The sequence below is a fragment of the Elgaria multicarinata genome, chromosome 20 (assembly GCF_023053635.1).
Source record: "Elgaria multicarinata webbii isolate HBS135686 ecotype San Diego chromosome 20, rElgMul1.1.pri, whole genome shotgun sequence".
Classification (NCBI taxonomy): domain Eukaryota; kingdom Metazoa; phylum Chordata; class Lepidosauria; order Squamata; family Anguidae; genus Elgaria; species Elgaria multicarinata.
In genome coordinates, this window is record NC_086190.1 from 17,818,192 (window position 1) to 17,842,480 (window position 24,289).

A 24,289-nucleotide genomic window follows, 5' to 3' on the forward strand; every position below is an offset into this window, starting at 1 on the left:
GGGAAATTGGATTCTGCCTCTTGGTGGAAGTTTATTGTGTTGATCCAGTCACTTGGAGGAGGAGCTGCTGAACATGCTGAACTGGTGAAAACCCAGCCTGTATCTTAAAAGTAAGTTGGATAGCCCATTGGAGGGGGGGGGGGTAGCTCATAGAATCCTAGAATAGCAGAGTTGGAAGGGGCCTACAAGGCCATCGAGTCCAACCCCCTGCTCAAGGCAGGAATCCACCCGAAAGCATCCCCGACAGATGCTTGTCCAGCTGCCTCTTGAAGGCCTCTAGTGTGGGAGAGCCCACAACCTCCCTAGGTCACTGATTCCATTGTCGTACTGCTCTAACAGTCAGGAAGTTTTTCCTGATGTCCAGCCGGAATCTGGCTTCCTTTAACTTGAGCCCGTTATTCCGTGTCCTGCACTCTGGGAGGATCGAGAAGAGATCCTGGCCCTCCTCTGTGGGACAACCTTTTAAGTATTTGAAGAGTGCTATCCTGTCTCCCCTCCATCTTCTCTTCTCCAGGCTAAACAGGCCCAGTTCTTTCAGTCTCTCTTCATAGGGTTTTGTTTCCAGACCCCTGATCCTCCTGGTTGCCCTCTTCTGAACACGCTCCAGCTTGTCTGCCTCCTTCTTGAATTGTGGAGCCCAGAATTGGACGCAATACTCTAGATGAGGCCACCCAGGGCCGCCTCATGTGATTTGGAAGCTCTACTTCCATTAATGCAGCCCAAAATAGCATTTGCCTTTCTTGCAGCCATATCGCACTGTTGGCTCATATTCAGCTTGCAATCTACTTCCGGTATAAAGCACGGAATTATGTCTGTGATAGCACAGACATAATTCCGTGCTTTATACCGGAAGAGCTAACTTAGGTATTCTGTACATCAGGGATCCCCAATGCCCACATCTGTTATAATCCACAGTAATTAATACATATGAAATGCATGCAACTTTCTAGCAGATATTTATTTATTTATTACGTTTATATTCCGCCCCGTAGCCGAAGCTCTCTGGGCGGTTTACACAGGTTAGCAAGCCACACTGCGTGATTAACAAACTATCCTGTGGAAAACGTCCTGGGTTCAGACATAGGCTTCAACGAAAGCGGACCAGATATCTCAAAAAGTGTCCGTTTGAAGGTGGCACCTGTACGCCACTCGTTCAGAAGTTGAACGTGTTGTAATTTCCTCAAGCCGTTGCGTTATAGGAGGTGAGTGATGTTGTGATATCAGTCTCTCAGCTGGGAGGAGGGCTCTGAGAATCCATTTACGCTGGCCGTTTGATCATTTCCACGAAGCAGGTAAATAATTTAAAAGAGCACGTACGTGGGTGAATATTAAAGGTGGTTCCCGTACAATATGTATCTGTAATAACCTCCTTCCAAACAGAAGCATCTACTGGACGGTGCCAAAACGTGTGTTTAAACGAGCAATTAGCACCTCGAGCAATTAGCTGAATTAGAAAATCCCTTGTTGAAGAGATGTTGTGATGTCCAATAGACACGAAACAATTTGGGTTTTTTTGCTTCTCCGTGAGTCCCTGCCAAGTGAAAAGGGTCTGGAATAAGCTCCCTAGAGAGGTTAACCTGTACATCCAACACCAGGTGAAGACCTTTTCATTTCCCCAGTATTTTCGCATTTTACCATCCTAGTCTGTTAGCTCTGCCGTTTTGAATCTGTATTTTAAATTTCTGCATTGTTGCTTGGTTTTATTCTGGTTGTACTTTTATATTGTACTTTCTTTTATCTGTCCTGGATCTCCCACCAATCATCTTCATGGGATGACCCCCGTTGGGTTCTAGTATTATGTGAGAGGGAGAAAAATGTCTCCCTCTCCACATTCTCTACACCGTGCATCATTTTATACCCCTCTATCCTGTCTCCCCTCAGCCTGCAAGAAAGGCAAATGCTATTTTGGGCTGCATTAATAGAAGTATAGCTTCCAAATCACGTGAGGTCCTGGTTCCTCTCTATTCAGCCCTGGTTAGGCCTCATCTAGAGTATTGCATCCAGTTCTGGGCTCCACAATTCAAGAAGGACGCAGACAAGCTGGAGCGTGTTCAGAGGAGGGCAACCAGGATGATCAGGGGTCTGGAAACAAAGCCCTATGAGGAGAGGCTGAAAGAACTGGGCAGGTTTAGCCTGGAGAAGAGAAGATTGAGGGGAGACATGAGAGCACTCTTCAAATACTTAAAGGGTTGTCACACAGAGGAGGGCCAGGATCTCTTCTCGATCCTCCCAGAGTGCAGGACACGGAATAACAGACTCAAGTTAAAGGAAGCCAGATTCCGGCTGGACATCAGGAAAAACTTCCTGACTGTTAGAGCAGTGCGACGGTGGAATCAGTTACCTAGGGAGGTTGTGGGCTCTCCCACACTAGAGGCCTTCAAGAGGCAGCTGGACAAGCATCTGTCAGGGATGCTTTAGGGTGGATTCCTGCATTGAGCAGGGGGTTGGACTAGATGGCCATGTAGGCCCCTTCCAACTCAGCTATTCTATGATTCTATGATTCCTTTTTCCCAAGCGAAACAACCCGTTGTTGTAACCTTCCCTCATAGAGGAGATGCTCCAGCCCCTTCATAATGTTACTTTCACTTTTCCCAAGGAGTCCCTTTCTCAAAGCCCAGCCGAACTCCGAAGTTTTGCTGTTACCAAGCCAAGCCTGTTTCTCCACTTGACGCCCTTTTCCTTCTCTTTCTTGGCCCTCCTGTAGCGCAATGTCCCTGTTGTTCACCCGCTCCAAGTCCATCGTCGCCGCTAAGAAGGACAAAAGGCACATGGCGGAAGTCAACGCCTCCCCGCTCAAGCACTTTGTCACCGCCAAGAAGAAGATCAACGGCATCTTTGAACAGCTGGCCGCCTACATCCAGGAGAGCGCAACGTTCCTGGAAGGTGAGTCAGCCTCGCAGTTCACACCTCGCCTGGTCGCCGTAGGCGAGTAGGAATTCCGTGTGGGCGAGTGGGAGGGCCGACTGAGAAGGAATAGATCACTCTGTCCGTCCTCCCGTCTGGTCATTCGGTAGACACGTCCCCTCCTTTTTTAAACCAGATGAGACTAGTATCTTGTGGTTCTGCACTGATTGCAGAGACGAGGGAGCTTTCACCTCCTCCGTGGCCAGCATGGAAGGCTGGTGCCGGGATCAGGCCTGTTTCCCTTCGTGTGGGCGAAGGAGTTTCAGGCTATCAGTCGGAATCAGTTTCTGAAGCAGTAGCAACAGGACTAGAAACATCCCAGCCTACACAGGAAGCAGCGAAGGAGATTCTCCCAGGCCCTTCACCAGCCAGGGATGAATCTTCACCGGACCTTATCGCTGAAAATGTTCACAACTCAGAGTCTGTGTGAACTCAGCAATCCTCCTTGTAATTAAGGGACTCAGGGGAAAGACCTTCCCTTTCGTTGAAAGGACAATGGTCTCGCTCAGTCAGCCGAGAGGAAAGTTCCTAGTCCTTAAGCGCTCTTCAGGGGCGAAGAGACGTTTATTTGCTGAATAAAGCTTTGTGGATTACTTGGCAAACCTTTTTATTGTCTCCCATGGGAGCAGGAGGGCTTGGAAACACGCCCCCCCCTTTACCACGCTACTTAAAAATAAATGAATGGTCGGCTGGCAACAAGGCTAGGCAAGTGGTAATATTTACTGCCTCAGAAAACAACAAATGCCCACCGAAAGCACAAACTACAGCCGTTAAATCACCGGACTGTAATATACATACACACGTCTGTTACACATTTTGTTGCAAAGTGAATGCATAGATATTGTGTGTGCAATAAGTTCTAAATATATTCTGCTTGAAGCTGGTATTTGCAACCTCCTTCAGCCCAAGGGCCAAATTCCATGCTGGTTGGGGCTGATGGGAGTTGAAGTCCGAAACATCTGGAGGGCACCAGGGTGGGGAAAGCAGAATGTGGTTGTTTCAATTGTGCATGCATTGGTTAAGGTGCAGTAGGTCAGGCTTCCCAGCCTCAGCACCCTCCAGATGTGTTAGACTACAATGCCCAGCAGGCTGCTGTCGAGTGGTGGCCTCCTCCCCTTTGACCCGAATCCGGTTTCCTTTTGGCTTCCAGAGACGCACAAGAATGTGGAGCTGGATCCCGTCACTACCGAAGAGCAGGTTCTGGAAGTCAAAGGCTACCTGTCCAAAGTCAGCGGCATCAGCGAGGTTTTGGCGCGGCGGCACATGAAGGTGGCGTTTTTCGGGCGGTGAGTTGGATGCCAGGCAGAGATTCCGGGCTTTGATGGCGCGCTCATGATTGGTCCCCTTTACGCGACGTTGTGAAGCTCCACGGCCTTTTCCTGGGCTTTGTGACCCTTATCCCGGCTTTTCCCTTAACGGGGGGCGGGGGGGAAACGTGGTATTAAACCTGGGACGAGCGATATTGCTGCATGTGAAATGCTACCTAGTGGCTGCTTGACGAAACATATAGAACTTGTAGAAAAAGGAAAAAGGAAAGCAAGCGGAGGCACGTGTAAAGAAGGCTGTCGTGATACCGGGAAGAATCTGGAAGCAGAAGTCCTGGGGAAGTTGCGGGATAAAAGCATGGTGCAGAGAAGCCCTCTGCCTGCCTGCCTGCCTGTTAAGGAATTTGGCACCAGGGAAGAGTCTTTACTGAGTGTTGGACTTTTGCTTGTTTGCCCAGATACCCAGATGACAGCCTTGCGTCTGCCAGCAAATGCCGTCCGGTTGAGTCATTCCCTCACTTTATTCTCAGCTGGAAAAATTAGTGTGTCCTGAAGGCCGCACGAATCCCACACACACACACACACACACCACGTGCCCAACGTTCAAATCCCCACTTAGTCCTTAAAAGCAAACTAACGGTCCCTTTCCAATCCAGTGGCTTCCAGCTGCCTTGGACTACAACTCCCATCATCCCTTAGTCATTATTGCCATCTTAGGCAAGGCAGGGAGCCTTGTTTTGTATTTGCAAGTTGCACAAAGGCAGGAACAGTCCCCCCCCCCCCAAGAATTCATTAATTGCAATTATTTTACTGTATCGGTTTTATACGTTTCTAATCAGTTTTATGCATTTGATTTATATGGTATTTTTTGTATTAAATGTTGTTCCCCGCCTCGATCCAGAGGGAGAGGCGGGTAAGAAATTTTTTTTTATTGTTATTATTATTATTATTATTATTATTATTTATACCTTTCTTTTTTCCTCCTGCAAGGGATTCAGTGTGGGGCATGTGGCTCTCTGTTTAAATCCTCACCACAACAACCCTGTGAGGTAGGCTAGGCTGAGAGTCAGGGACTGACCCAGAGTTTCATGGCCAAGTAGGGGATCCCAAGTCCTAATCTATCACTCTAACCATTATGCAACATGGCTGTTATTTTTCTTTAAAAAAAAACCAGAAGTAAGCGAACCTAAAAGCAGCCCTGTATCCTGAAAAACTACTAGTTTAACCCTGGTTCAGCCTTAGAATCATAGAATAGCAGAGTTGGAAGGGGCCTGCAAGGCCATCAAGTCCAACCCCAGGTTGTCCAGTACAGGAACATTTCCATGTTCCCTAAGAGCAGCACCTCTGTCTTGTTTGTTTGTTTATTTATTTATTTATTTATTACATTTCTATACCGCCCAATAGCCGGAGCTCTCTGGGCGGTTCACAAAAATTAAAACCGTTCATAATATAAAACAACAGTATAAAACCATAATATAAAATACAATAAAAAAGCTCAACCAGATAAAAACAGCAGCAATGCAAAATTACAAATTTAAAACACCAAGTTAAAATTTATTTATAGACTGTTAAAATGTTGGGAGAATAAAAAGGTTTATAAAAAGGTTCAGTTTAAATCTTTAAATTAAGCAGCTCCTTCTGATAGAACCCTTCCAACACACACAGGCAAAGCTTACTTCCCCTCTCTTCCCATTGCCAACTAGTTCTTATTTATCTGTAAAACGCCATCGGCGCATACGGCCGCCGCACCGAGGTGGGATGACGGAATACGACGACTCGATCCGCCAGACTTTTTTTCCCCTCTTCCCTCGTCATCCCTTCTTCCTCGTATGCTGCGTCTTTCATTTGTAAGCCTGCAAAGGCAGAGCCTGCTTTGATCTTACTGTTTACGTGTAAGCTGTTCTGGGAACCATTGTTAGCTGATAAAAAATACTTTCATGAATAACTCAGTCAATAGAGTTACGGGGTCCGAGGTGACGCGGTCCGGCCTCTCCCCCGAAGAACTCTTTGCGGGATCAAATTGGGCTTCTTTACACGGGATCTTGTGTCGCTTTTCAGGACGAGCAACGGGAAGAGCACCGTGATCAACGCCATGCTGTGGGACAAAGTCCTCCCCTCGGGCATCGGACACACCACGAACTGCTTCCTCCGGGTGGAGGGGACGGAAGGCCACGACGCCTTCCTCCTCACTGAGGGATCCGAGGAGAAGAAGAGCGTCAAGGTGAGCGTGTTGCTTTGAGGCCTGGTAGGGAACGGGGGAAAAAACAGATCCCTGTTCGCATTAGGCAAGGCGGCTGAGCCATTTGCTGGAGCCCAATCTGGGGTCTCCATTCCGTTCTCTGGTTTCCCCCAAATGGCCACGCCCCCTTTCCCTAGGCTCCACCCCCTTTTTTCATTCCACCAATCATGTGTTGGTTTCATGGCTTTTGTGCGTCCCTGTGGTTGAGATCCCTCTAGAATTAGTTACCAGCAGTAAGAGCTTTCAGCTGGATTTTTTAAAATTCTAGCCACTCCCCTTTTGCCTTTGGCTCCGCCCACCACTGGAACGAGGCCCCCGAGACGGAATCCGGCCCTCGGGCTGAGAGACATTCCCCACCCCTGCTGTTAACCACTGTAAGTTCCAGCCGTTGCAAAACGTCTCTCCTCTCTCTTCCGTCATCTGCAACAGACGGTCAACCAGCTGGCTCACGCCCTCCACCAGGACGAGGTCTTGACCGCCGGCGGCCTGGTCAGCGTCATGTGGCCCAATTCCAAGTGCCCGCTCCTCAAAGATGACCTGGTTTTGATGGACAGGTAAGAGGACATCTCTCCCTTTGTATTAACACATTTATATCCCTCCTTTTCCTCTTGCAAGGAACCCAAGTCGGCTTGCATAGAATCATAGAATCATAGAATAGCAGAGTTGGAAGGGGCCTACAAGGCCATCCAGTCCAACCCCCTGCTCAATGCCAGGAATCCACCCTAAAGCATCCCTGACAGATGCTTGTCCAGCTGCCTCTTGAAGGCCTCTAGTGTGGGAGAGCCCACAACCTCCCTAGGTAACTGGTTCCATTGTCGTACCGCTCTAACAGTCAGGAAGTTTTTCCTGATGTCCAGCTGGAATCTGGCTTCCTTTAACTTGAGCCCGTTATTCCGTGTCTTGCACTCTGGGAGGATCGAGAAGAGATCCTGGTCCTCCTCTCCCTTTTTATCCTCACAACAACCCTGTGAGGTAGGCCAAGCTGAGAGTCAGTGACCGGCCTGAAGTCCTCCATTAAGCATCATGGCTCAGTGGGGACTCAAACCCAGGTCTCCACAGTCCCCGCCACCGCTCTAACCACTCCACCACACTGCCCTTTATATCTACATCAGACTAAGCACAACAACAAAAAATACAGGAGCATCAGCCTACAGGAACATCAAACTAAACATAAAGGTGACAAATAGTTTAACAAGCAGTCTGCAAGTGGTTTGCATACTTGGACATTATTAGATTAATTAAAATTGCTCAAATAACCTGTATTTTCATCCGTCGAGATGAAAACCCAAAGTCCTCTTCCCAAGAGCCGGCTTAACAAATTTAGCGGTGCAAAAATGACTTGATTTCTTACTGTATTTATTTTTTTTCATCTTGCCTATAACTAGGTTTTTCTGGGCAGGTCGCAAACAGTTAAAAGACCAAAACCGCACACTAAAAGGACACAGCGCTTCCGTGGGTGTGGGTGCGTTGGTTTTATTTATTTTTTGGAAGCGCCTTCTGCGTTTCGGGATGTGCCCGGCTCTTCGTCTTAGCGGGAATTAATTCGTGACCAGATGCTAAATTCTCCAGTGTGCTAATTGCAGAGAGCTTTAGTGGGCGATTTGCATAATTGCTTTAACTCCGTCCTCCTTTTTAAAGACTCTTCGAAGCCTGTGCGTTTCTGATGCGGCAAAATTAATAGTGTGCTGCGGCGTGTTTTTAACTTTTATTTAGTTACTATATTTTCATTTCGTTTATTACATTTCTATACATTTCTGTACCACCTCATAGTAGTTTACAAAGATGAAATAAGCCAGTGCGGTGTAGTGGTTAGGGCGTTGGAGTGTTGGGTGATCCGGGTTCTAGTCCCCACTCGGCCATGGAAAACCCTCTGGGTGACTTTGGGCCGGTCACAGACTCTCAGCCCAACCTACCTCACAGGGTTGTTGTTGTGAGGATAAAATGGCGGAGGACGATTATGGACGTCGCCTTGGGTTCCTTGGAGGGAAAAAGGCGGGATATAAATGCAAGAATAAATAAATAATAAATAAATAAATGAAATACGTTACAACAACCAGTAACCTTAGGGAGGTGGTGGGCTCTCGCACACTAGAGGCCTTCAAGAGGGAGCTGGACAAGCATCTGTCAGGGATGCTTTAGGGTGGATTCCTGCCTTGAGCAGGGGGTTGGACTCGATGGCCTTAGAGGCCCCTTCCAACTCTACTGTTCTATGATTTACATACAAATTACTTTTACTTACAATTTATATCCTGCCTTTTTTGTTTCTCCTGGATGCCTGCTTACATGGTCGTCCTCCATTCTCTGGAAATGCCTGCAGGATTTATCTATTTATTTTCCATACAGCCCAATTAGCCCGAGCGAAGCTGTTATCAGCTACTCGCTTTGAAAGGGGATTTTAAAGAAGAAATCATAAGAGGAGTAAAAATTTAGATCCACCTTTCGGGGTCGGTGGGCATATTTGGAATTCAGGGCAAGTGTTGTGGGCGCTCTCACAAAAGGGCTGCCCTGATGGGCGTGGCCAGTCCCACGATGCCCGTTTCCCAGAAGGCAGGCTGGTGAGGCTCTTGGCCAAGAACTCCAAATGCCGTATCACGACTTTGCCCTATGTGGGGCACATTTGGACAGCACTGAAGGCCAGAAGTTTGCCAGCCTTTTATTTTGCATCCCTCTGTGTGTCTCTAGCCCCGGAATTGACGTCACGACCGAACTGGACAGCTGGATCGACAAGTTCTGCTTGGACGCCGACGTCTTCGTGTTGGTGGCCAACTCGGAATCGACGCTGATGCAAACGGTAGCGCCTTCTCTCCCGTCAGCCAGGCCCGGCCTTGCAACAGGCCGACACCGTTCCGAGAGTTGGCAGGGCTCTCACTCGGGCCGTAATGGAGTTGTGAGGCCTACAAGGTGGATTGTTTTGGAGCCGGGCCTCCAAGGGGGTGGGGAACCTCTTTCTCGTGGGATAGCAGGCTCAAGTTACAGGAAGCCAGATTCTGGCTGGACATCAGGAAAAATGTCTTGACTGTTAGAGCAGTACGACGCTGGGACCCATGACCTAGGGAGGTGGTGGGCTCTCCCGCACTAGAGGCCTTCAAGAGGCAGCTGGACAACCCTCTGTCAGGGATGCTTTAGGGTGGATTCCTGCCTTGAGCAGGGGGTTGGACTAGATGGCCTTGTAGGCCCCTTCCAACTCTGCTATTCTGTGATTCTATGAGTAGATTTGTGTGATTTATCTCACATATTGTCAAGGTGCTTCTGGGATGTCCAGTTTCCTGGGTTCTTTTATACATCCCTTTTGGCTCCGCCCCTGTCCCCATCCAATCGCCGTGATTGTGGGCGTGGCCGCCTCTCCTGCCTTTAACTCCCGAGTGGCTGGCCAGCCGGACTTACTTCCCCAAGTCCCTGCAGTGGGTTGTGTCGGGGCGTGTGCGTGTGCGATTCTCGATGGCACTCCATGGCAGGGGTGACAAAATGAGACAGAGACGAGTCTCAGCTCTGTGACGCCCTGTGTTTCCGGGTCCCCGTTTCCAGGAGAAGCAGTTCTTCCACAAAGTCAACGCCCGGCTCTCTCGGCCCAACATCTTCATCTTGAATAACCGCTGGGACGCCTCAGCCTCTGAACCGGAGTACATGGAAGAGGTGAGTGGTTCGGAAGCATCCAGGAAGGAGAATGTCTCGGAAAGGAAACGTCGATTTACGGATCTTTCTCTCTTCCTGTTTTAGGTTCGCCGTCAGCACATGGAGCGCTGCACCAGCTTCCTGGTGGACGAGCTGGGAGTGGTGGACCGGGCCCAGGCCGGAGACCGCATCTTCTTCGTCTCCGCAAAGGAGGTCTTGAGTGCCAGGATTCAGAAAGCGCAGGGGATGCCCGAAGGAGGTGAGGGGACGGCTTTGTGCTCAGGTGCTCCTAAGGGCTAGTTGCTTGCACTCAGAGGCCCCGTTCAGAAGACACCTTAAACCATGGCTTTAGCCATGGTGAATAAAGCGAAAAGGCCTTATTCACCGTGGTTAGCCATGGTTTAAGGTGTCTTCTGATCACGGCCTGGCTTTCTGGCTTAGTCTCCATGGTTAAAGCCATGGTTTAAGTGTCTTCTGAACACGGCCTGGCTTTTTGGCTTAATCTCCGTGGTTAAAGCCATGGTTTAAGGTGTCTTCAGAACACGGCCTGGCTTTCTGGCTCAATCTCCATGGTTAAAGCCATGGTTTAAGGTGTCTTCTGAACACAGCCTGGCTTTCTGGCTTAATCTCCATGGTTAAAGCCATGGTTTAAGGTGTCTTCGGAACACGGCCTGGCTCACGTGGTATTTTATGGTTTTCATCGTTCTGAGCTGCCCAGACAGCTCCAGCAATTGGGCTGTCTAGAAATGTAATAAATAAAATAACTAATAACATCTTTGTTTAAGAAATAAATTGCTGGTGGGGTGGTAGCGGGCGTGGAAACTGCAGGAGAAATAAGGAGATTTGGGTGTGTGTGTTTATTCCTAGGCGGGGCCTTGGCAGAAGGTTTCCAAGTGAGGATGTTCGAATTCCAGAACTTCGAGAGACGATTTGAGGTGAGTGCGATTCGTCTATCGTAAAACATAGCGGCATTTTAAATCAGGAGGGGACGGAACGGGAGCCCCAGCTGGACATCAGGAAAAGCTTCCTGACTGTTAGAGCGGTACGACAATGGAACCAGTGACCTAGGGAGGTGGTGGGCTGTCCCACACTAGAGGCCTTCAAGAGGCAGCTGGACAACCATCTGTCAGGGATGCTTTAAGGTGGATTCCTGCATTGAGCAGGGGGTTGGACTTGATGGCCTTAGAGGCCCCTTCCAACTCTACTATTCTATGATTCTATAAGGTTCCAGATTTAATCCCTGTGTCCCCCATTAGAAGGGTCAGGTAGCAGGTTGTAGGGAAAGCAAAGCACCTCTTTTTTCCTGCAACTCCAGAAAATGTCCAGTTCATGCCACTAATATTGGGCTACTGGACACATAATCTAAGACACCTTCCTGTGTCCGTGTTGGGCCAAATCCCTGCCCCCAAGAAGGGCATCTGGACTGATGCTAAATCTGTGTACAGAATTCGCCCGTTTATTTGTTTTCCTAAATGCCCCCCCATTTTAATGTGCCCCCCTCAAATCCCTCAAATGTAACGTCTTCGTTTTATTATTGTTTTTATCAAGTTTTATTAGCGCTTGTAAGCAGCCTTGAGCGCTGTTTGAAAGGCGGAGTACAAGTCAAAGCAATTAAAGTAATCCCGGCTTCCCAAATTGGTCTCTCGTCTATTCCTGTAAGAAAAAGCTCTTCCCCGCACACCGTCCTTGAACTAAGAGTTTGTAGGAGTTTCTCAGTTTCCGAAATCTGAGACAAGGAAGTTTATGGTGTTAAGTAGCAGAGTCGGTGACCTGGGATCTTAGATTTCTGAACCTTGCAGATGTTTGAACTGGGTTCTGAATGCAGCACCCTGCGAATCTCCATTTCATATATATTTTTTTAAAAGAAGAATCAAGTTCCTAGCCCTCAAGGTCCAAAGCGTACGGGCGATGCCAATTGAACTATTTCGGAGCGTGGCGTGGAGCTGCTGAGCAGCACTTCCAAATGTATCTGTAAAACTTTATGAGTTTAAATTCGCAAAACGTCGCGGTTGAATTTTCCCTTCCCTTTGCTGTGCCCCCACAGGAATGCATCTCGCAGTCCGCCGTGAAGACGAAGTTTGAGCAGCACACGGTCCGAGCCAAGCAGATAGCGGAAGAGGTCCGTCATATCATGGATTCGGTGCACGTCGCGGCCCAGGAGCAGAGGTGAGGCAGCTGAGAACGCTCCGTCCGGACATGGGCGCTGAATTTCCTAGAGAAGACGTGAAACAGCAGAACAAGGTTTCTGCCACTGTCCCTTCTCTGGCCGATATACGGGGCCAGGTTGGATACACACTGCATTTATTTATTTATTTATTGCATTTCTATACCACCCAATAGCCGAAGCTCTCTGGGCGGTTCACAAAAATTAAAAACATTCAAAGTATAAAACCATAATATAAAATACAATATAAAAGCTCAACCAGATAAAAAACAGCAGCAGTGCAAAATTACGAATTTAAAACACCAACTTAAAATTTATTGATAGACTGTTAAAATGCTGGGAGAATAAAAAGGCCTTCACCTGGCGTCTAAAAGCATATAATGTAGGTGCTAAGCGAACCTCCTTAGGGAGCTCATTCCACAGCCGGGGTGCCACAGCAGAGAAGGCCCTGCTCCTGGTAGCCACCTGCCTCACTTCCTTTGGCAGGGGCTCACGGAGAAGGACCCCTGAGGATGACCTTAGGGTCCGGGCAAGTACATATGGGAGGAGGCGTTCCTTCAGATAACCTGGCCCCAAGCCGTTTAGGGCTTTGAATGTTAACGCCAGCACTCTGAATCGGGCACAGATCTGGACTGGCAGCCAATGAAGCTGGAAAAGGACTCTCCCCCCCCCCTTCCTTCTTGAGACATTTTATTTTTCTCTCCTGTAGGATTTACTGCCTTGAGATGCGAGAAGATCGAGAGGAACGCTTGAGCTTCATAGACAAACAGCTGGACTTGCTCACCCACAACTACAAGCTGAAAATCAAAGAGATCACGGAAGAAGTCGAGAGGCAGGTGAGGAAGAGCGGCACGGCCCCGTTCGCTTCTCGGTGGCCCCGCTTGGGGCTCTATTTCTGTCGGCACGCAGCACCCTCGTTTGCTGTCAGCGGGACTGAGGCCCGCGCCCGCCTTTCCTTAATTTCGCGTCGGTTCCGCACTTCCTTACCCACACACGCCCGCTTTTGAGCACTGCGGCAACGCAGCCCGGGCCCCGATCCTTGCCCACCTGCCTGACGCGGGCTTGAAATTCCAGGTGTCGAATGCGATGGCGGAGGAGATCCGACGTCTCTCCGTGTTGGTGGACGACTTCCAGTTAGATTTCCACCCGTCGCAGGTGGTCATCAAAGTTTATAAGAACGTGAGTAGCGGCTTAAGGTTGGCTGGCTGGCTCTCTCCCTACGGAACGCCTTAGTTTTAACGTGGTTTATTATCACATTTGATAGCCTGGCTTTCCTTCCTTTGCGAGGACCCCTCCTCCTCCTCCCCATTCTGTCCCTACAACGGCCCTGTGAGGTAGGCCAGGCTGAGAGTTAGCGACTGGCCCCGAGTCCCACTGGAAACTCCAAAGAGGAGCCGCCGGCTGAAACACAGCTGAACCAGACAGACCAAGTGTCTGCCTTGATAAGTGATTAGAACCATGAGGACTGGAACCTTGGTTTTTTAAGTGGTGGAGCGCCCGTTTTGCGGAGCTCCCTGGGAAGAGCTGGCCACGAACCCTGCCTGAAACCTGCCATTCAGTACAGGAGACCTGGTGTTTTGGGCAACAACTCCTGGCCCGTTAACCATGCTACCCGGGGCTGATGGGAGTTGAAGTCCCAAACATCTGGAGTAGGGGATATTGACGGCCTGGTTCTAAGGCAACTTCCTCTACCTTCAGCTCAACTCTTTTATGTCCCGCCTGGGTTTCTCTTCCGCTGCCCCCCGACATTGGGGTTAGGGGGTCGTTCAAAGTGCTTAGGCCAAACCCCTAAACCCACATCCGCCTGGTCCTTTTTCAGGAGCTGCACAGGCACATCGAAGAAGGCTTGGGGCGCAACATGTCGGATCGGTGCTCCAGCACCATCACCACGTCCCTGCAGGCGATGCAGCAGGAGATGATCGGTGAGAGCTGGAGGGAAGGAAGCCGCCTCTCTCGCGTGTCGCGTGGGGCCCCGCGGGTGCTGGGGCTCGCTGCACTGCTTTCCGTATGCTGTTGACGCTGGGGTGGAAATGGATCCGTTTTGGTTTTAGGGAATGGGGCAGGAATGAGTGTTGAGTTCAGCGGCTCCATCCTTTTTCTCCCTTACTGTCTCGTACGACTGGAGCCCCCTTCCAAAGCCTCAAAAATCTGCTCCCTTGAAGAGATCCGACCTCTTTCCCTTGCTGCCTCTTATGTGTGGAGCTCCCTCCCAGAGCTCCGTAAATAGCCCGACCTGTCTTTTGTGCTGCCTCTTACGTCTGGAGCTCCATCCCAGAGCTGCGTAAATGACTGAACCTTCTATGCTGTCTCTTATGTCTGGAGCTCCCTCCCAGAGCTCCGTAAATGACCCGACCTGTCTTCTGTGCTGCCTCTGATGTCTGGAGCACCCTCCCAGAGCTCCGTAAATGACCCATCCTTTTTTCTATGCTGCCTCTGATATCTGGAGCTCCCTCCCTGAGCTCCGTAGATGACCCAACCTTTCTTCTGTGCTGCCTCTGATGTCTGGAGCACCCTCCCAGAGCTCCGTAAATGACCCAACCTTTTTTCTATGCTGCCTCTGATATCTGGAGCTCCCTCCCTGAGCTCCATAAATGACCCAACCTTTCTTCTGAGCTGCCCCTTACACCTGGAGCTCCCTCTGCCCTTTTCCCAGCATTCTTTCCATGCTCACACCCGTCCCTTGAAAACCTCCATGCCTGTTCCCCACTGTAAACTCCTTGGGGCGGAGAGTCCTGCCTTCTCCCGTACATTTGCTGCGCCCTGCGCTGTGGGAGAGGAGCTCCTGCACTCCGAAATGGGTCACGCCCTTGGTGCCGTGCCAGCCCCGCAGGGTGAGCGGCGGCTTGTTCCAATCTCGCCTCCTCCCCTTGCCTTTCAGACGGGTTGAAGCCCCTGCTGCCGGTGGCCCTGAGGGGCCAAATCGACATGCTGATCCCCCGGCAATGCTTCACGCTCAGCTACGACCTGAACTGCGACAAGCTTTGTGCCGACTTCCAGGAAGACATCCAGTTCCACTTCTCCCTCGGCTGGACGATGCTCGTGAACCGATTCCTGGGACCGAAGAACACCCGGCGGGCTTTGATGGGCTACAACGACCAGGTGAGAGCAGCCCGTCCGAAGAGCCTCGGGCGCAAAAGCAGCAAGCCTCCCGGGTCCCTTGTCCCATAGCATTGATTAGTCTCAGATAGATTCCCCCTGCACGTGGAAGCTCAGTTTGGCAACCGTAATAGTCCTCCATAAAAACAGCCCTGCCCGGATCAAGTTGAAAAACCACCTAGGACTCGCTAATCCTTGCTGTTCAGGTGGGGAACCGCTTTCGGCCCGGGGGCCGGAGAGGCTCTCGGGGCCCGCATTCTGGCGGTGGGCGTGGCTTGAAGGCAAAGGGGGAGGAGTCAGTTTTTTAAAAAAAATGCCAGCTTATTTTAGCTTAGAAGCTGCCGATAACCAAGCCTTAGGAGAGAGGCATTTTTCCATTTCAGGATGGGAGGACAAGCTGCCCAAAAGCTGGGAAAACGCGAAGGATGGATCAGGACCCCAAGAGGGCTGGAGTTTGCCCCCGGGCCTGGGGTTCCCCCCTCCCCCACCTTACTGGGAGTAACCAAAACAGCTTAGTTTTAGGAAACGAGCGTCTTGCCTCGTGCCGAAAAGGCCTCGTCGGGGAATTCAAGCTCGTCTCTGACTTTGTGCCCTCTGTCCCCCTCCTCTCTCCCCTCACCCTCTGCCTTCGAATCAGGTCTCCCGGCCTCTGCCTCTGACCCCGGCGAACCCCAGCCTGCCTCCCTTACCCCAGGGATCCTTGACTCAGGAGGAGCTCATGGTCTCCATGGTGACCGGCCTGGCCTCGCTCACGTCCCGGACGTCAATGGGCCTTCTCGTGGTCGGCGGAGTGGTAGGCTTGGCGCAGGATCTTGACCTTTTGAGCGGGTGGTGTTTGAAATGTTTCTGCCATCTTTTCCCTCCAACCCCGTTCCTCCATGGCACTTCCAAAGAGCTTCCTCTTATGGTGAAGTTGTGACGTATCCATACAGCTATTTATTATTTCTAATGGCTTTACAAAAGAAATCACTGTGAACACGAAGGCGTTACTACTTTTCAGACATTGACCGGGTTCAGACGACGCGATAACCCGCACTCAGGGTTGGAGCGTGGGTTGTTGTGGAAACACGGGTTATTGCATTATGTGAGCCAAGCTGTGCTAACAAACCATGATTTGTTAACCACGAACAAGCTGCAGTTCAGAACCCATCAACAAACCGTGGGTTCTCTTCATGGGCTGCTCATGATTAACACACCACGGGTTGTTCAGACGACACGATAACCCACGTTTCAAGACCAGCCCACATTCAACCCTTGAGTTACGGCTTTGCAAAACCTGTGAGTGTGCAAATGTAAGAGGGAACGTTGTAAAGCAACCGAGTCTATTTTAAGCCAGTTTCATTTTTTTTATTATTTATTTATTTCATTTCTATACCGCCCAATAGCCGAAGCTCTCTGGGCGGTTCACAAAAATTAAAACCGTGAAGAGCATAATAAAACAACCAACAATTTAAAAACACAAATACAAAACACAATACGTTTGTTACGTTTCTCTACTGCTCAATAACCAAAGCTCTCTGAGTGGTTTTAAAAAAAAAAGATTAAAAACCTTAAAAATACAATATTGTGTATAATATAAAGAACCATTTAGGTACAAACATATAAACAGACAACACAACTCTGTGTATATCTGAGCAGTTGAAATGTTTGTGGACATGCCGTGACATCACAGAGTATGGTAGAGCACAAGCAATCAGGCCTTTCTTTTTAACTTACGAGCCATTTAATAGCAATGAGAGTCGTTTCCAAATTCTAAGCACTTGGTTCCTTCTCTCCCGTGTTCCCTGACGTCTCCAGGTTTGGAAAGCTGTGGGCTGGAGGCTGATTGCTCTTTCTTTCGGCCTCTACGGACTCCTTTACGTCTACGAGCGCCTCACCTGGACCACCAGAGCGAAGGAGAGGACCTTCAAGCGCCAGTTCGTGGAATACGCCGGTGAGAAGCTCCAGTTGATCGTCAGCTACACGGGCTCCAACTGCAGCCACCAAGTCCAGCAGTAAGTTTGTCCCCGCTCCAGTTCTGCAAGGACGCGTCTACATGGCTTCCCTCTAAACCAGCTTCAAACTTGTTCAAGTTTCGTGTGCTTTTGGGGGAACTTTGGTTCTCTGAGGAGGCACGTAGGTCTCCTGTAAGCCCTAGCCCATTGTGATAGAATGTTTGTGAACGTTCCAGCTGTTCAGATTACATGCCATGGAATGCTCATCAATATTCCAACTGCTCGGAGAATGTATGGCCGTTCAGCTGGCTTTTAAAAGTAAAATAAAATTGACTTTGCAATGTGTGTGTTTCCTGGGGATACGGCAAATAAAGCCTTACCTTTTATTAGTCTGAATATTCTCATAGACGCAGATAAACGCGACGGCCAGGAGTGCCTACTGTCAGCTTTGGCTGATACACCGAAGTCAGAAGACGTAAAGACAGTAGTGCACGCGCTGGTAACCTCAAGGCTTGACTTCTGCAATGTGCTCTACATAGGGCCACCATTGTACCTTGTTCGGAAACGTCAACTAGTTCAAAATATGGCAGCCAGGTTGGTCACCGGTACATCTAGGGGTGAGCATATTCCACCAACATTAAAATCACTCCACTGGCTGCCAATTAGTTTCTGGACAAAGTACAAAGTGTTGGGCATTACCTTTAAAGCCCTAAATGGTTTGGGTCCAGGTTACCTGCGGGATCACCTTCTCCCATACAGTCCGCCCCGCACACTCAGGTCCTCTGGGTGAACTTACTTCAGTCAGCCAAAATTAGGCTGACGTCAGTTTCCCAGAGGACCTTTTCTTCTGTCACCCCCAGATTGTGGAACGGCCTGCCGGAGGAGATTACAAATATTAACTCTCTCTGTGATTTTAAAGCAGCTTTGAAGACGAGCCTTTTCCGGCAGGCCTACCCAGATCAATGTAAAATCAAGAATTTTTAAGATGTGTTGATTCCTTTACTAATGTTGTTCCCCGCCTCAATCCAAAGGGAGAGGCAGGTAAGAAATAAATATATTATTATTATTCCACAAGTGAGGTTCAAGATCATAGAGGACTCCACTTCTAGCGTACAAACGGTAGAGGTTTTGCGGGATACAGAAAAGAATGCATTCCCACCTGCTTAATTTGCGTCATTTCAGCGATGGCTGGAATTCGGGTTTTTCACTCTGCAGAATCGCGGGGAGTTTTTAGCACAGAGCGAAGGTGCCAAACACGTCCTCCCAACGCACGGGGCAATTGCTGATTTGCTGTAGGCCGGTTTTAATGCCAGGGCCGCCAGTCGCTTACACCCATTCTAAGGAATTTTACACTTTTCTGTTCCAGGATTGTATTTAATCTTTCGGTAAGCCAGAGCAAAGATGTATTTTTAGAAGCAACGTCCTCACTTTGCATTCATTACCTCGTCCTCCCATTCCTCTTATTGACGTCTCCCTCTTTTTGTACCCTTCTTTTTTTAAAAAAAAACCCAAACCAACGTGCTACAGAGAACTCGCCGGAACGTTTGCTCAGCTGTGCCAGCAGGTTGACGTAACCAGAGCGGATCTCGAGAAGGAAATTAATGCCCTGAATCAGAAGATTGAGATTTTAGACACCCTGCAGAGCAAAGCCAAGCTGCTTAGGTATGCCGTTTTCTGCTTCCGTTCTTGCGAATTTCCTCTCCTCCTACACCGGGGTGTTCAACCTCGGGCCTGTGGGCCGGGTCTGGCTCGCGTTTCCTCACATGATGCTGCCCTTCTCCATGCCTTGAATGTTTTCTCCCAAATGCTTCTCCTGAGGTTTAAGTCGCTAGCAGTAAGAGCTTTAAATTAGAATAGGCAAGTTCTTTTGGTATTTTGACTCCACCCACCACTGGAATGCAGCCCTCGAGAGCCTCTAGAATGGAATGTGGCCCTCGGGCTAAAAAAGGTTCTGCACCCGTGTTCTGCAGTCTATAAAAGTCTTCACTGGTGGGGCAAGGTTTAGCCCCACAGTGGGAGGCATTCTCTTGGGTACGTAGGCTCTAATTCAGCCCTCTCTAATTCAGCGCCCCCCCCCCAGGTGTTCTGGACTTCAGTTCCCATCAGCCACACTTAGCATGGCCAGGGCTCAGGAATGATGGGAATTGAAGTGCAGAACCTCTGGCAAGACACAGGTTGGGGAAGGCTGCTCCACTTTAAAATAACGTCGACTTCGCTCTGGATGTTTTGAGTTTTAGTGCATTTATTTTTTACGGATAAACAAATCAGTCGCCTTTAGCCTTAAAGAGGGCCCAGAAAGCGATGAGCTATTTGAAAAGATTGAAAAAGAGAAAAGCCTGGAAAAGTTTTTTTTTTGGTGGGGGGGGGAATACATGCAAAAGTTTACAGAGTGGGGGGGAATACGTGGAAAACATTAAAAACATCATAGAATCGTAGAATAGCAGAGTTGGAAGGGGCCTACAAGGCCATCAAGTCCAACCCCCTGCTCAATGCAGGAATCCACCCTAAAGCATCCCTGACAGAGGGTTGTCCAGCTGCCTCTTGAAGGCCTCTAGTGTGGGAGAGCCCACAACTTCCCTAGGTAATTTGTTCCATTGTCGTACTGCTCTAACAGTCAGGAAGTTTTTCCTGATGTCCAGCTGGAATCTGGCTTCCTTTAACTTGAGCCCGTTATTTATTTATTTATTTTATTTATTTATTTATTAATTACATTTCTATACCGCCCAATAGCCGGAGCTCTCTGGGCGGTTCACAAAAATTAAAAATATTCAAAGTATAAAACAACAGTATAAAACCAAAATATAAAATACAATATAAAAGCTCAACCAGATAAAAACAGCAGCAGTGCAAAATTACAAATTTAAAACACCAAGTTCAAATTTATTTATAGACTGTTAAAATGCTGGGAGAATAAAAAGGCCTTCACCTGGCGTCTAAAAGCATATAATGTAGGTGCCAAGCGAACCTCCTTAGGGAGCTCATTCCACAGCCGGGGTGCCACAGCAGAGAAGGCCCTCCTCGTGTCCTGCACTCTGGGATGATGGACAAGAGATCCTGGCCCTCCTCTGTGTGACAACCTTTTAAGTATTTGAAGAGTGCTCTCATGTCTCCCCTCAATCTTCTCTTCTCCAGGCTAAACAGGCCCAGTTCTTTCAGTCTCTCTTCATAGGGCTTTGTTTCCAGACCCCTGATCGTCCTGTTTGCCCTCCTCTGAACACGCTCCAGCTTGTCTGCGTCCTACTTGAATTGTGGAGCCCAGAACTGGACGCAATACTCTAGATGAGGCCTAACCAGGGCCGAATAGAGAGGAACCAGTAGCTCACCACCAGCAGAATTAAAACCAGGACAACAGGACAAGAATGTGTGTTTCTTGTCCCCCGGTTTTTCATTCCTTCCCACCCCACACTTCAATTAGTCAGGGTTCTCCTCCTCCTTCCTCGTGGGGCTGTGTGCCAAGGTTCCCCCACAGAGGGGGTCATCCGAAAGGCTTTTTGCACACCTGCAAACCTTGCGGTCGCCCCAGGGTCCGCCGAGGCCTTCCTGTCGTGCGTGGGTGAGTGGGTGGGGTGCATTTTGGTTTTGTCGGGGGCCGACCCTCGGAGAACCGAGATCGCTATTTGTGTATGCCTGTTGGTTTTAAATCAACCTTCCCCGATTTAGTACAAGGAGTTTCCATTGACTGGGCTTACTCAATGAAATTTACATATGAGTAAAAGCGTGCTTTCTGCAGGATGTTTTTCTAACGTTGCACACGTCTGTCTTGTCAAACGTCGTCTCAAGAGCTCAGTGTGACGCCCTCTGGTTTTGTTGAACTACAACTCCCATTATCTGGCTGGGGATGATGGAGGGCACCAGGATGGGGGAAGGTTGTTCTTTAGGCGATGTCCAACACCTCCCATAATCCCCCAGCCAGGCGATGGGAATTGTACTACCAACTCATCTGGAGGACACCAGGATGTGGAACGCTGGTCTTAAGATGAGGTCTAACCACTCCCATCGGCCCCAGCTGGATGATGGGAATTGTAGTCCCAACCCATTTTACTAGGTTGTTTTCGAGGCGTATGATAGAGTGGGTGAAAGGGTTTATGCTTCTCTTAAGGTGATGTTTAGCATGTGACTTTTTGTATTTAATAAAACAATAACTTTTTCCCCCCCCAAACAAGGAGTTCTACTGCCCGATTTTAAATCAGGGGGACGCCTTTTGTCTAATTTTTATCCAGCCTAGTCCAGCCCGCGGAGTGGCCCGCCACAGGCCCCTCCCCTTCCTCAAGCTCCGCCCCTCCCGGCCCGGAAAGTCGGCAGGGGAGAAGAATCCAACTCAAATGCTGCAGCCCTCATCAGCAACACTTTCTTTTTCTTCCTTTTCATTTTCTTTTAAAAAAAGAAGCTTTGATTTATTTTTAAAAAAGTTGACGAGACCTACAAAAACGAACCCACTAATTTGCAAAGGAGAAACCAGACAGCGTTTCAGGCCATCCGCCCGCAATTAGGTTTACAGGGAAAGGTGAAAAGCAGTTGTGTTTGTCCTAGCAACGTAGGCAGGTATCTGGAACCTTGTTATTCCCGGTGCTTTATGAACCTGTAGGGTCTTTCGACGGACCAGTCTGTTTTAATTTCTCTCCCTCTCTCTCCTCTGCAGGAATAAAGCCGGCTGGTTAGACAGCGAACTCAACATGTTCACGCATCAATACTTGGAGCAGAGCAGATAAAAGCAGCTGAGGCAGAGGGGGATTACAGCCTTTCGCTTGTGAAAAAATGTTCCGGGAGGCAGCGACCCACGGAAAAGTCCGTCTCCCTTCCTGCCATGGGGCCGGGGGATTCCCAGCGCCGTGGCTCCGCTCCGCATGATTTTCCTCCCTCCCCCCCCCCGACACTTTTCCTTTTAGAAACTCCTCACACTGGTGATTTTTAAGCGAATGAATTAGCAGGGGGAATGCCGGGTTTATGCGTTTGATGCGGACGGGCGGTCCCGGTTTTCTGTCTTTTCTCCTCTTTGCCGACAATGAAATGTCAAGATTGATCTCTGAGAAATCCCTTGTTGATCCCCCTTTTCGGTGGGGTTTGGAATGAAATCGGCCACAAATCCACCCAGACTTGAATGAATGAATGAACGAATGAATGTCCACCTATTCCTCACACACACACACACCAAATTAAAAAGTGATAGTCTTGTATTCCCTAAGGGAACCTTTTCCCTCCTGATGTTTTTGGACAACAGCAAGGATTATGGGGGTTGTAGTCCAAAGCATCAGGAGGGCGCCAGGCTGCCTTAAAGTAAGGAAGGATCCCGTCCGGTTAAAGTGAAGCACGTTTTCAGGTCCCTCTCGTTGGTTTCACTGGAATGGAGACTTGAATCTCCCATTTTGAAATCGAAACATGAAGAGAGTTCTTCACTTAGAATGGTTTGTGCCCAGTGTTTGCAAGAGGAAAATGTCCTTCCCAACTGCGTACCCGTTCTCTCTCTCTCTCTTACCACGAAGAAACGTGCAATCTAGACGCCTGTGTGATTCTACAAGAATACCCTCACAAACTCATCCCCACCCATCTGAAATTTCCAGGTCCTGGAAACTTGTCCATATCGTTTTGAGAGCGGGCAGTGAGTTTCATGAGTATCCAGGTGACTTCAAAGGTGTCCCTGGTTATCGCACTGAAAAATGTAGTTGTTTTTCCCTTTAGTAAAGTGTCGGGAAGTAAAAGGAACCCTCCGCGGTAGCCTGACGACCCATTAAAGTGTTTCGTTTTGCCCTTCCAGATTTGGCAAAACATCCAGCTAGGATTGAAATGTGTCAATTTGCACGCAGGATTTTTCAGCATGCACAAACCAGGTGGGTCAGATCAACCCGGACTGCTGTCTAAAGCTCCCAACTAGGTAAAATTGAGCCTCTCAAAAGTGAGGGCTTCACATCGGTAGACGTATTGAACATGACGGATGAATTCCTTGCCTCTCTCAGTCCCAGTCCGTTGCATCGACTTGATGGTGTCTCCTTTCCCCTTCGTGATTGCCTTGAGAGAGTGCTTCGTATTTAACTCGACTCCTCATGCCGCCGGTCCTCATGGAGTTCACGAAACGGTCACAGGCGCCCCGATGAGTGACGAAGTGAGGAATTTCTAAGATGTCGCCCCCAGGAGTCCTTCCAATTTGCACCATTCAGCTTCTGTAATAGTGTGGGTTGAATGCCAACTGTACTGGGTTTTGATCCCTTTCTAAAAAAAAAATAAAAAATGGCAAAACCTTCCGTTTCCTACCCTATAAAATGCCCCAATCTTCGCAAAAACAATTCTTTCACATTACATGGTGTTCTGTTGATAACTTCCTGGGTTCCCCCCCCTCCCATATATCCATTTAAGGTTGTTTGATTAATACAAAGAGGTGAAAGGTGTAGCTGGTTAGTTTCGAATTGGTATTGTCCTCACGCACCCTTTTAAAAGTTCTCTTCCTACCTGTGTGTAAGCTTGCTAGAGACAAATTGCCTCCTCTTGCTCCAGTTTCACATAAGCCAAAAAAACCGAAAAAACCACTACGCTGGAGACCGCTTTCTACTCCAACCCTCCTGAGCAATGGATTCCCCTTAAAACCAACTCAGCTGAAACTTTTTTCATGTTTTGACTGATAAAACACATAAGACGTCATCTCTGGATTTGGGAAGCAAGTCCTCCACAAAGCAACACACTCGCAAGAATCTCCGTTTATTTTTTATTACTATTTTTAAGCTAAGTTTAGCCAAATGCACTTTATTTATTTTTCTTTCATTTTCCCCTCCTTTTATTGCTGCTAACTTCACAACCCGGGAAGAATATTTGGTTTTTCAAAACCCTCTCGACAGTGTGTATTCCACCTGCTGTATTTATGGCTGTCGGTTTTCTTTACGTTGGGGCGCAAATTTTGTTTCTTGCTGTTCATATTGGAAACCATTAAAACGAAAAGATGAATTAAGAGAAAAGTGCCTGCCTCTTTTCTTACCCCAGGTAGAAATGCTTTCCCTACCTGGTTACGTCTTGCCATAATTCTGCTGTTCTTCCATCTAGAAACGTAATTAATAAATAAATTCATATGCTGAGTTTTTTTTTTAACTGA

The 24,289-nt window shown here is 48.7% G+C and overlaps 1 protein-coding gene across 1 annotated transcript; it reads left to right on the forward strand.

The window, feature by feature from the left end:
- Positions 1-24,006, forward strand: MFN2 (mitofusin 2). Its single transcript, XM_063145094.1, has 18 exons — positions 1-110; positions 2,705-2,883; positions 4,055-4,190; positions 6,228-6,390; positions 6,838-6,962; positions 9,091-9,199; positions 9,934-10,041; positions 10,126-10,279; positions 10,888-10,955; positions 12,065-12,186; positions 12,894-13,020; positions 13,259-13,363; positions 14,004-14,106; positions 15,063-15,283; positions 15,918-16,073; positions 17,078-17,274; positions 18,742-18,876; positions 21,854-24,006. The coding sequence occupies exons 2-18, from the start codon at positions 2,709-2,711 to the stop codon at positions 21,921-21,923; spliced, it is 2,274 nt and encodes a 757-aa protein (XP_063001164.1). The 5' UTR covers positions 1-110; positions 2,705-2,708; the 3' UTR covers positions 21,924-24,006.
- Positions 24,007-24,289: the final 283 nt, after the last annotated feature.

Bases quoted from the DNA above. Each gene is read 5' to 3' on its own strand.
- MFN2 (XM_063145094.1), top strand. From the start codon at position 2,709: ATGTCCCTGTTGTTCACCCGCTCCAAGTCCATCGTCGCCGCTAAGAAG. The intron at 6,391-6,837 runs GTGAGCGTGTTG...CATCTGCAACAG, and splicing joins AGGAGAAGAAGAGCGTCAAG to ACGGTCAACCAGCTGGCTCA. The intron at 6,963-9,090 runs GTAAGAGGACAT...GTGTGTCTCTAG, and splicing joins GACCTGGTTTTGATGGACAG to CCCCGGAATTGACGTCACGA.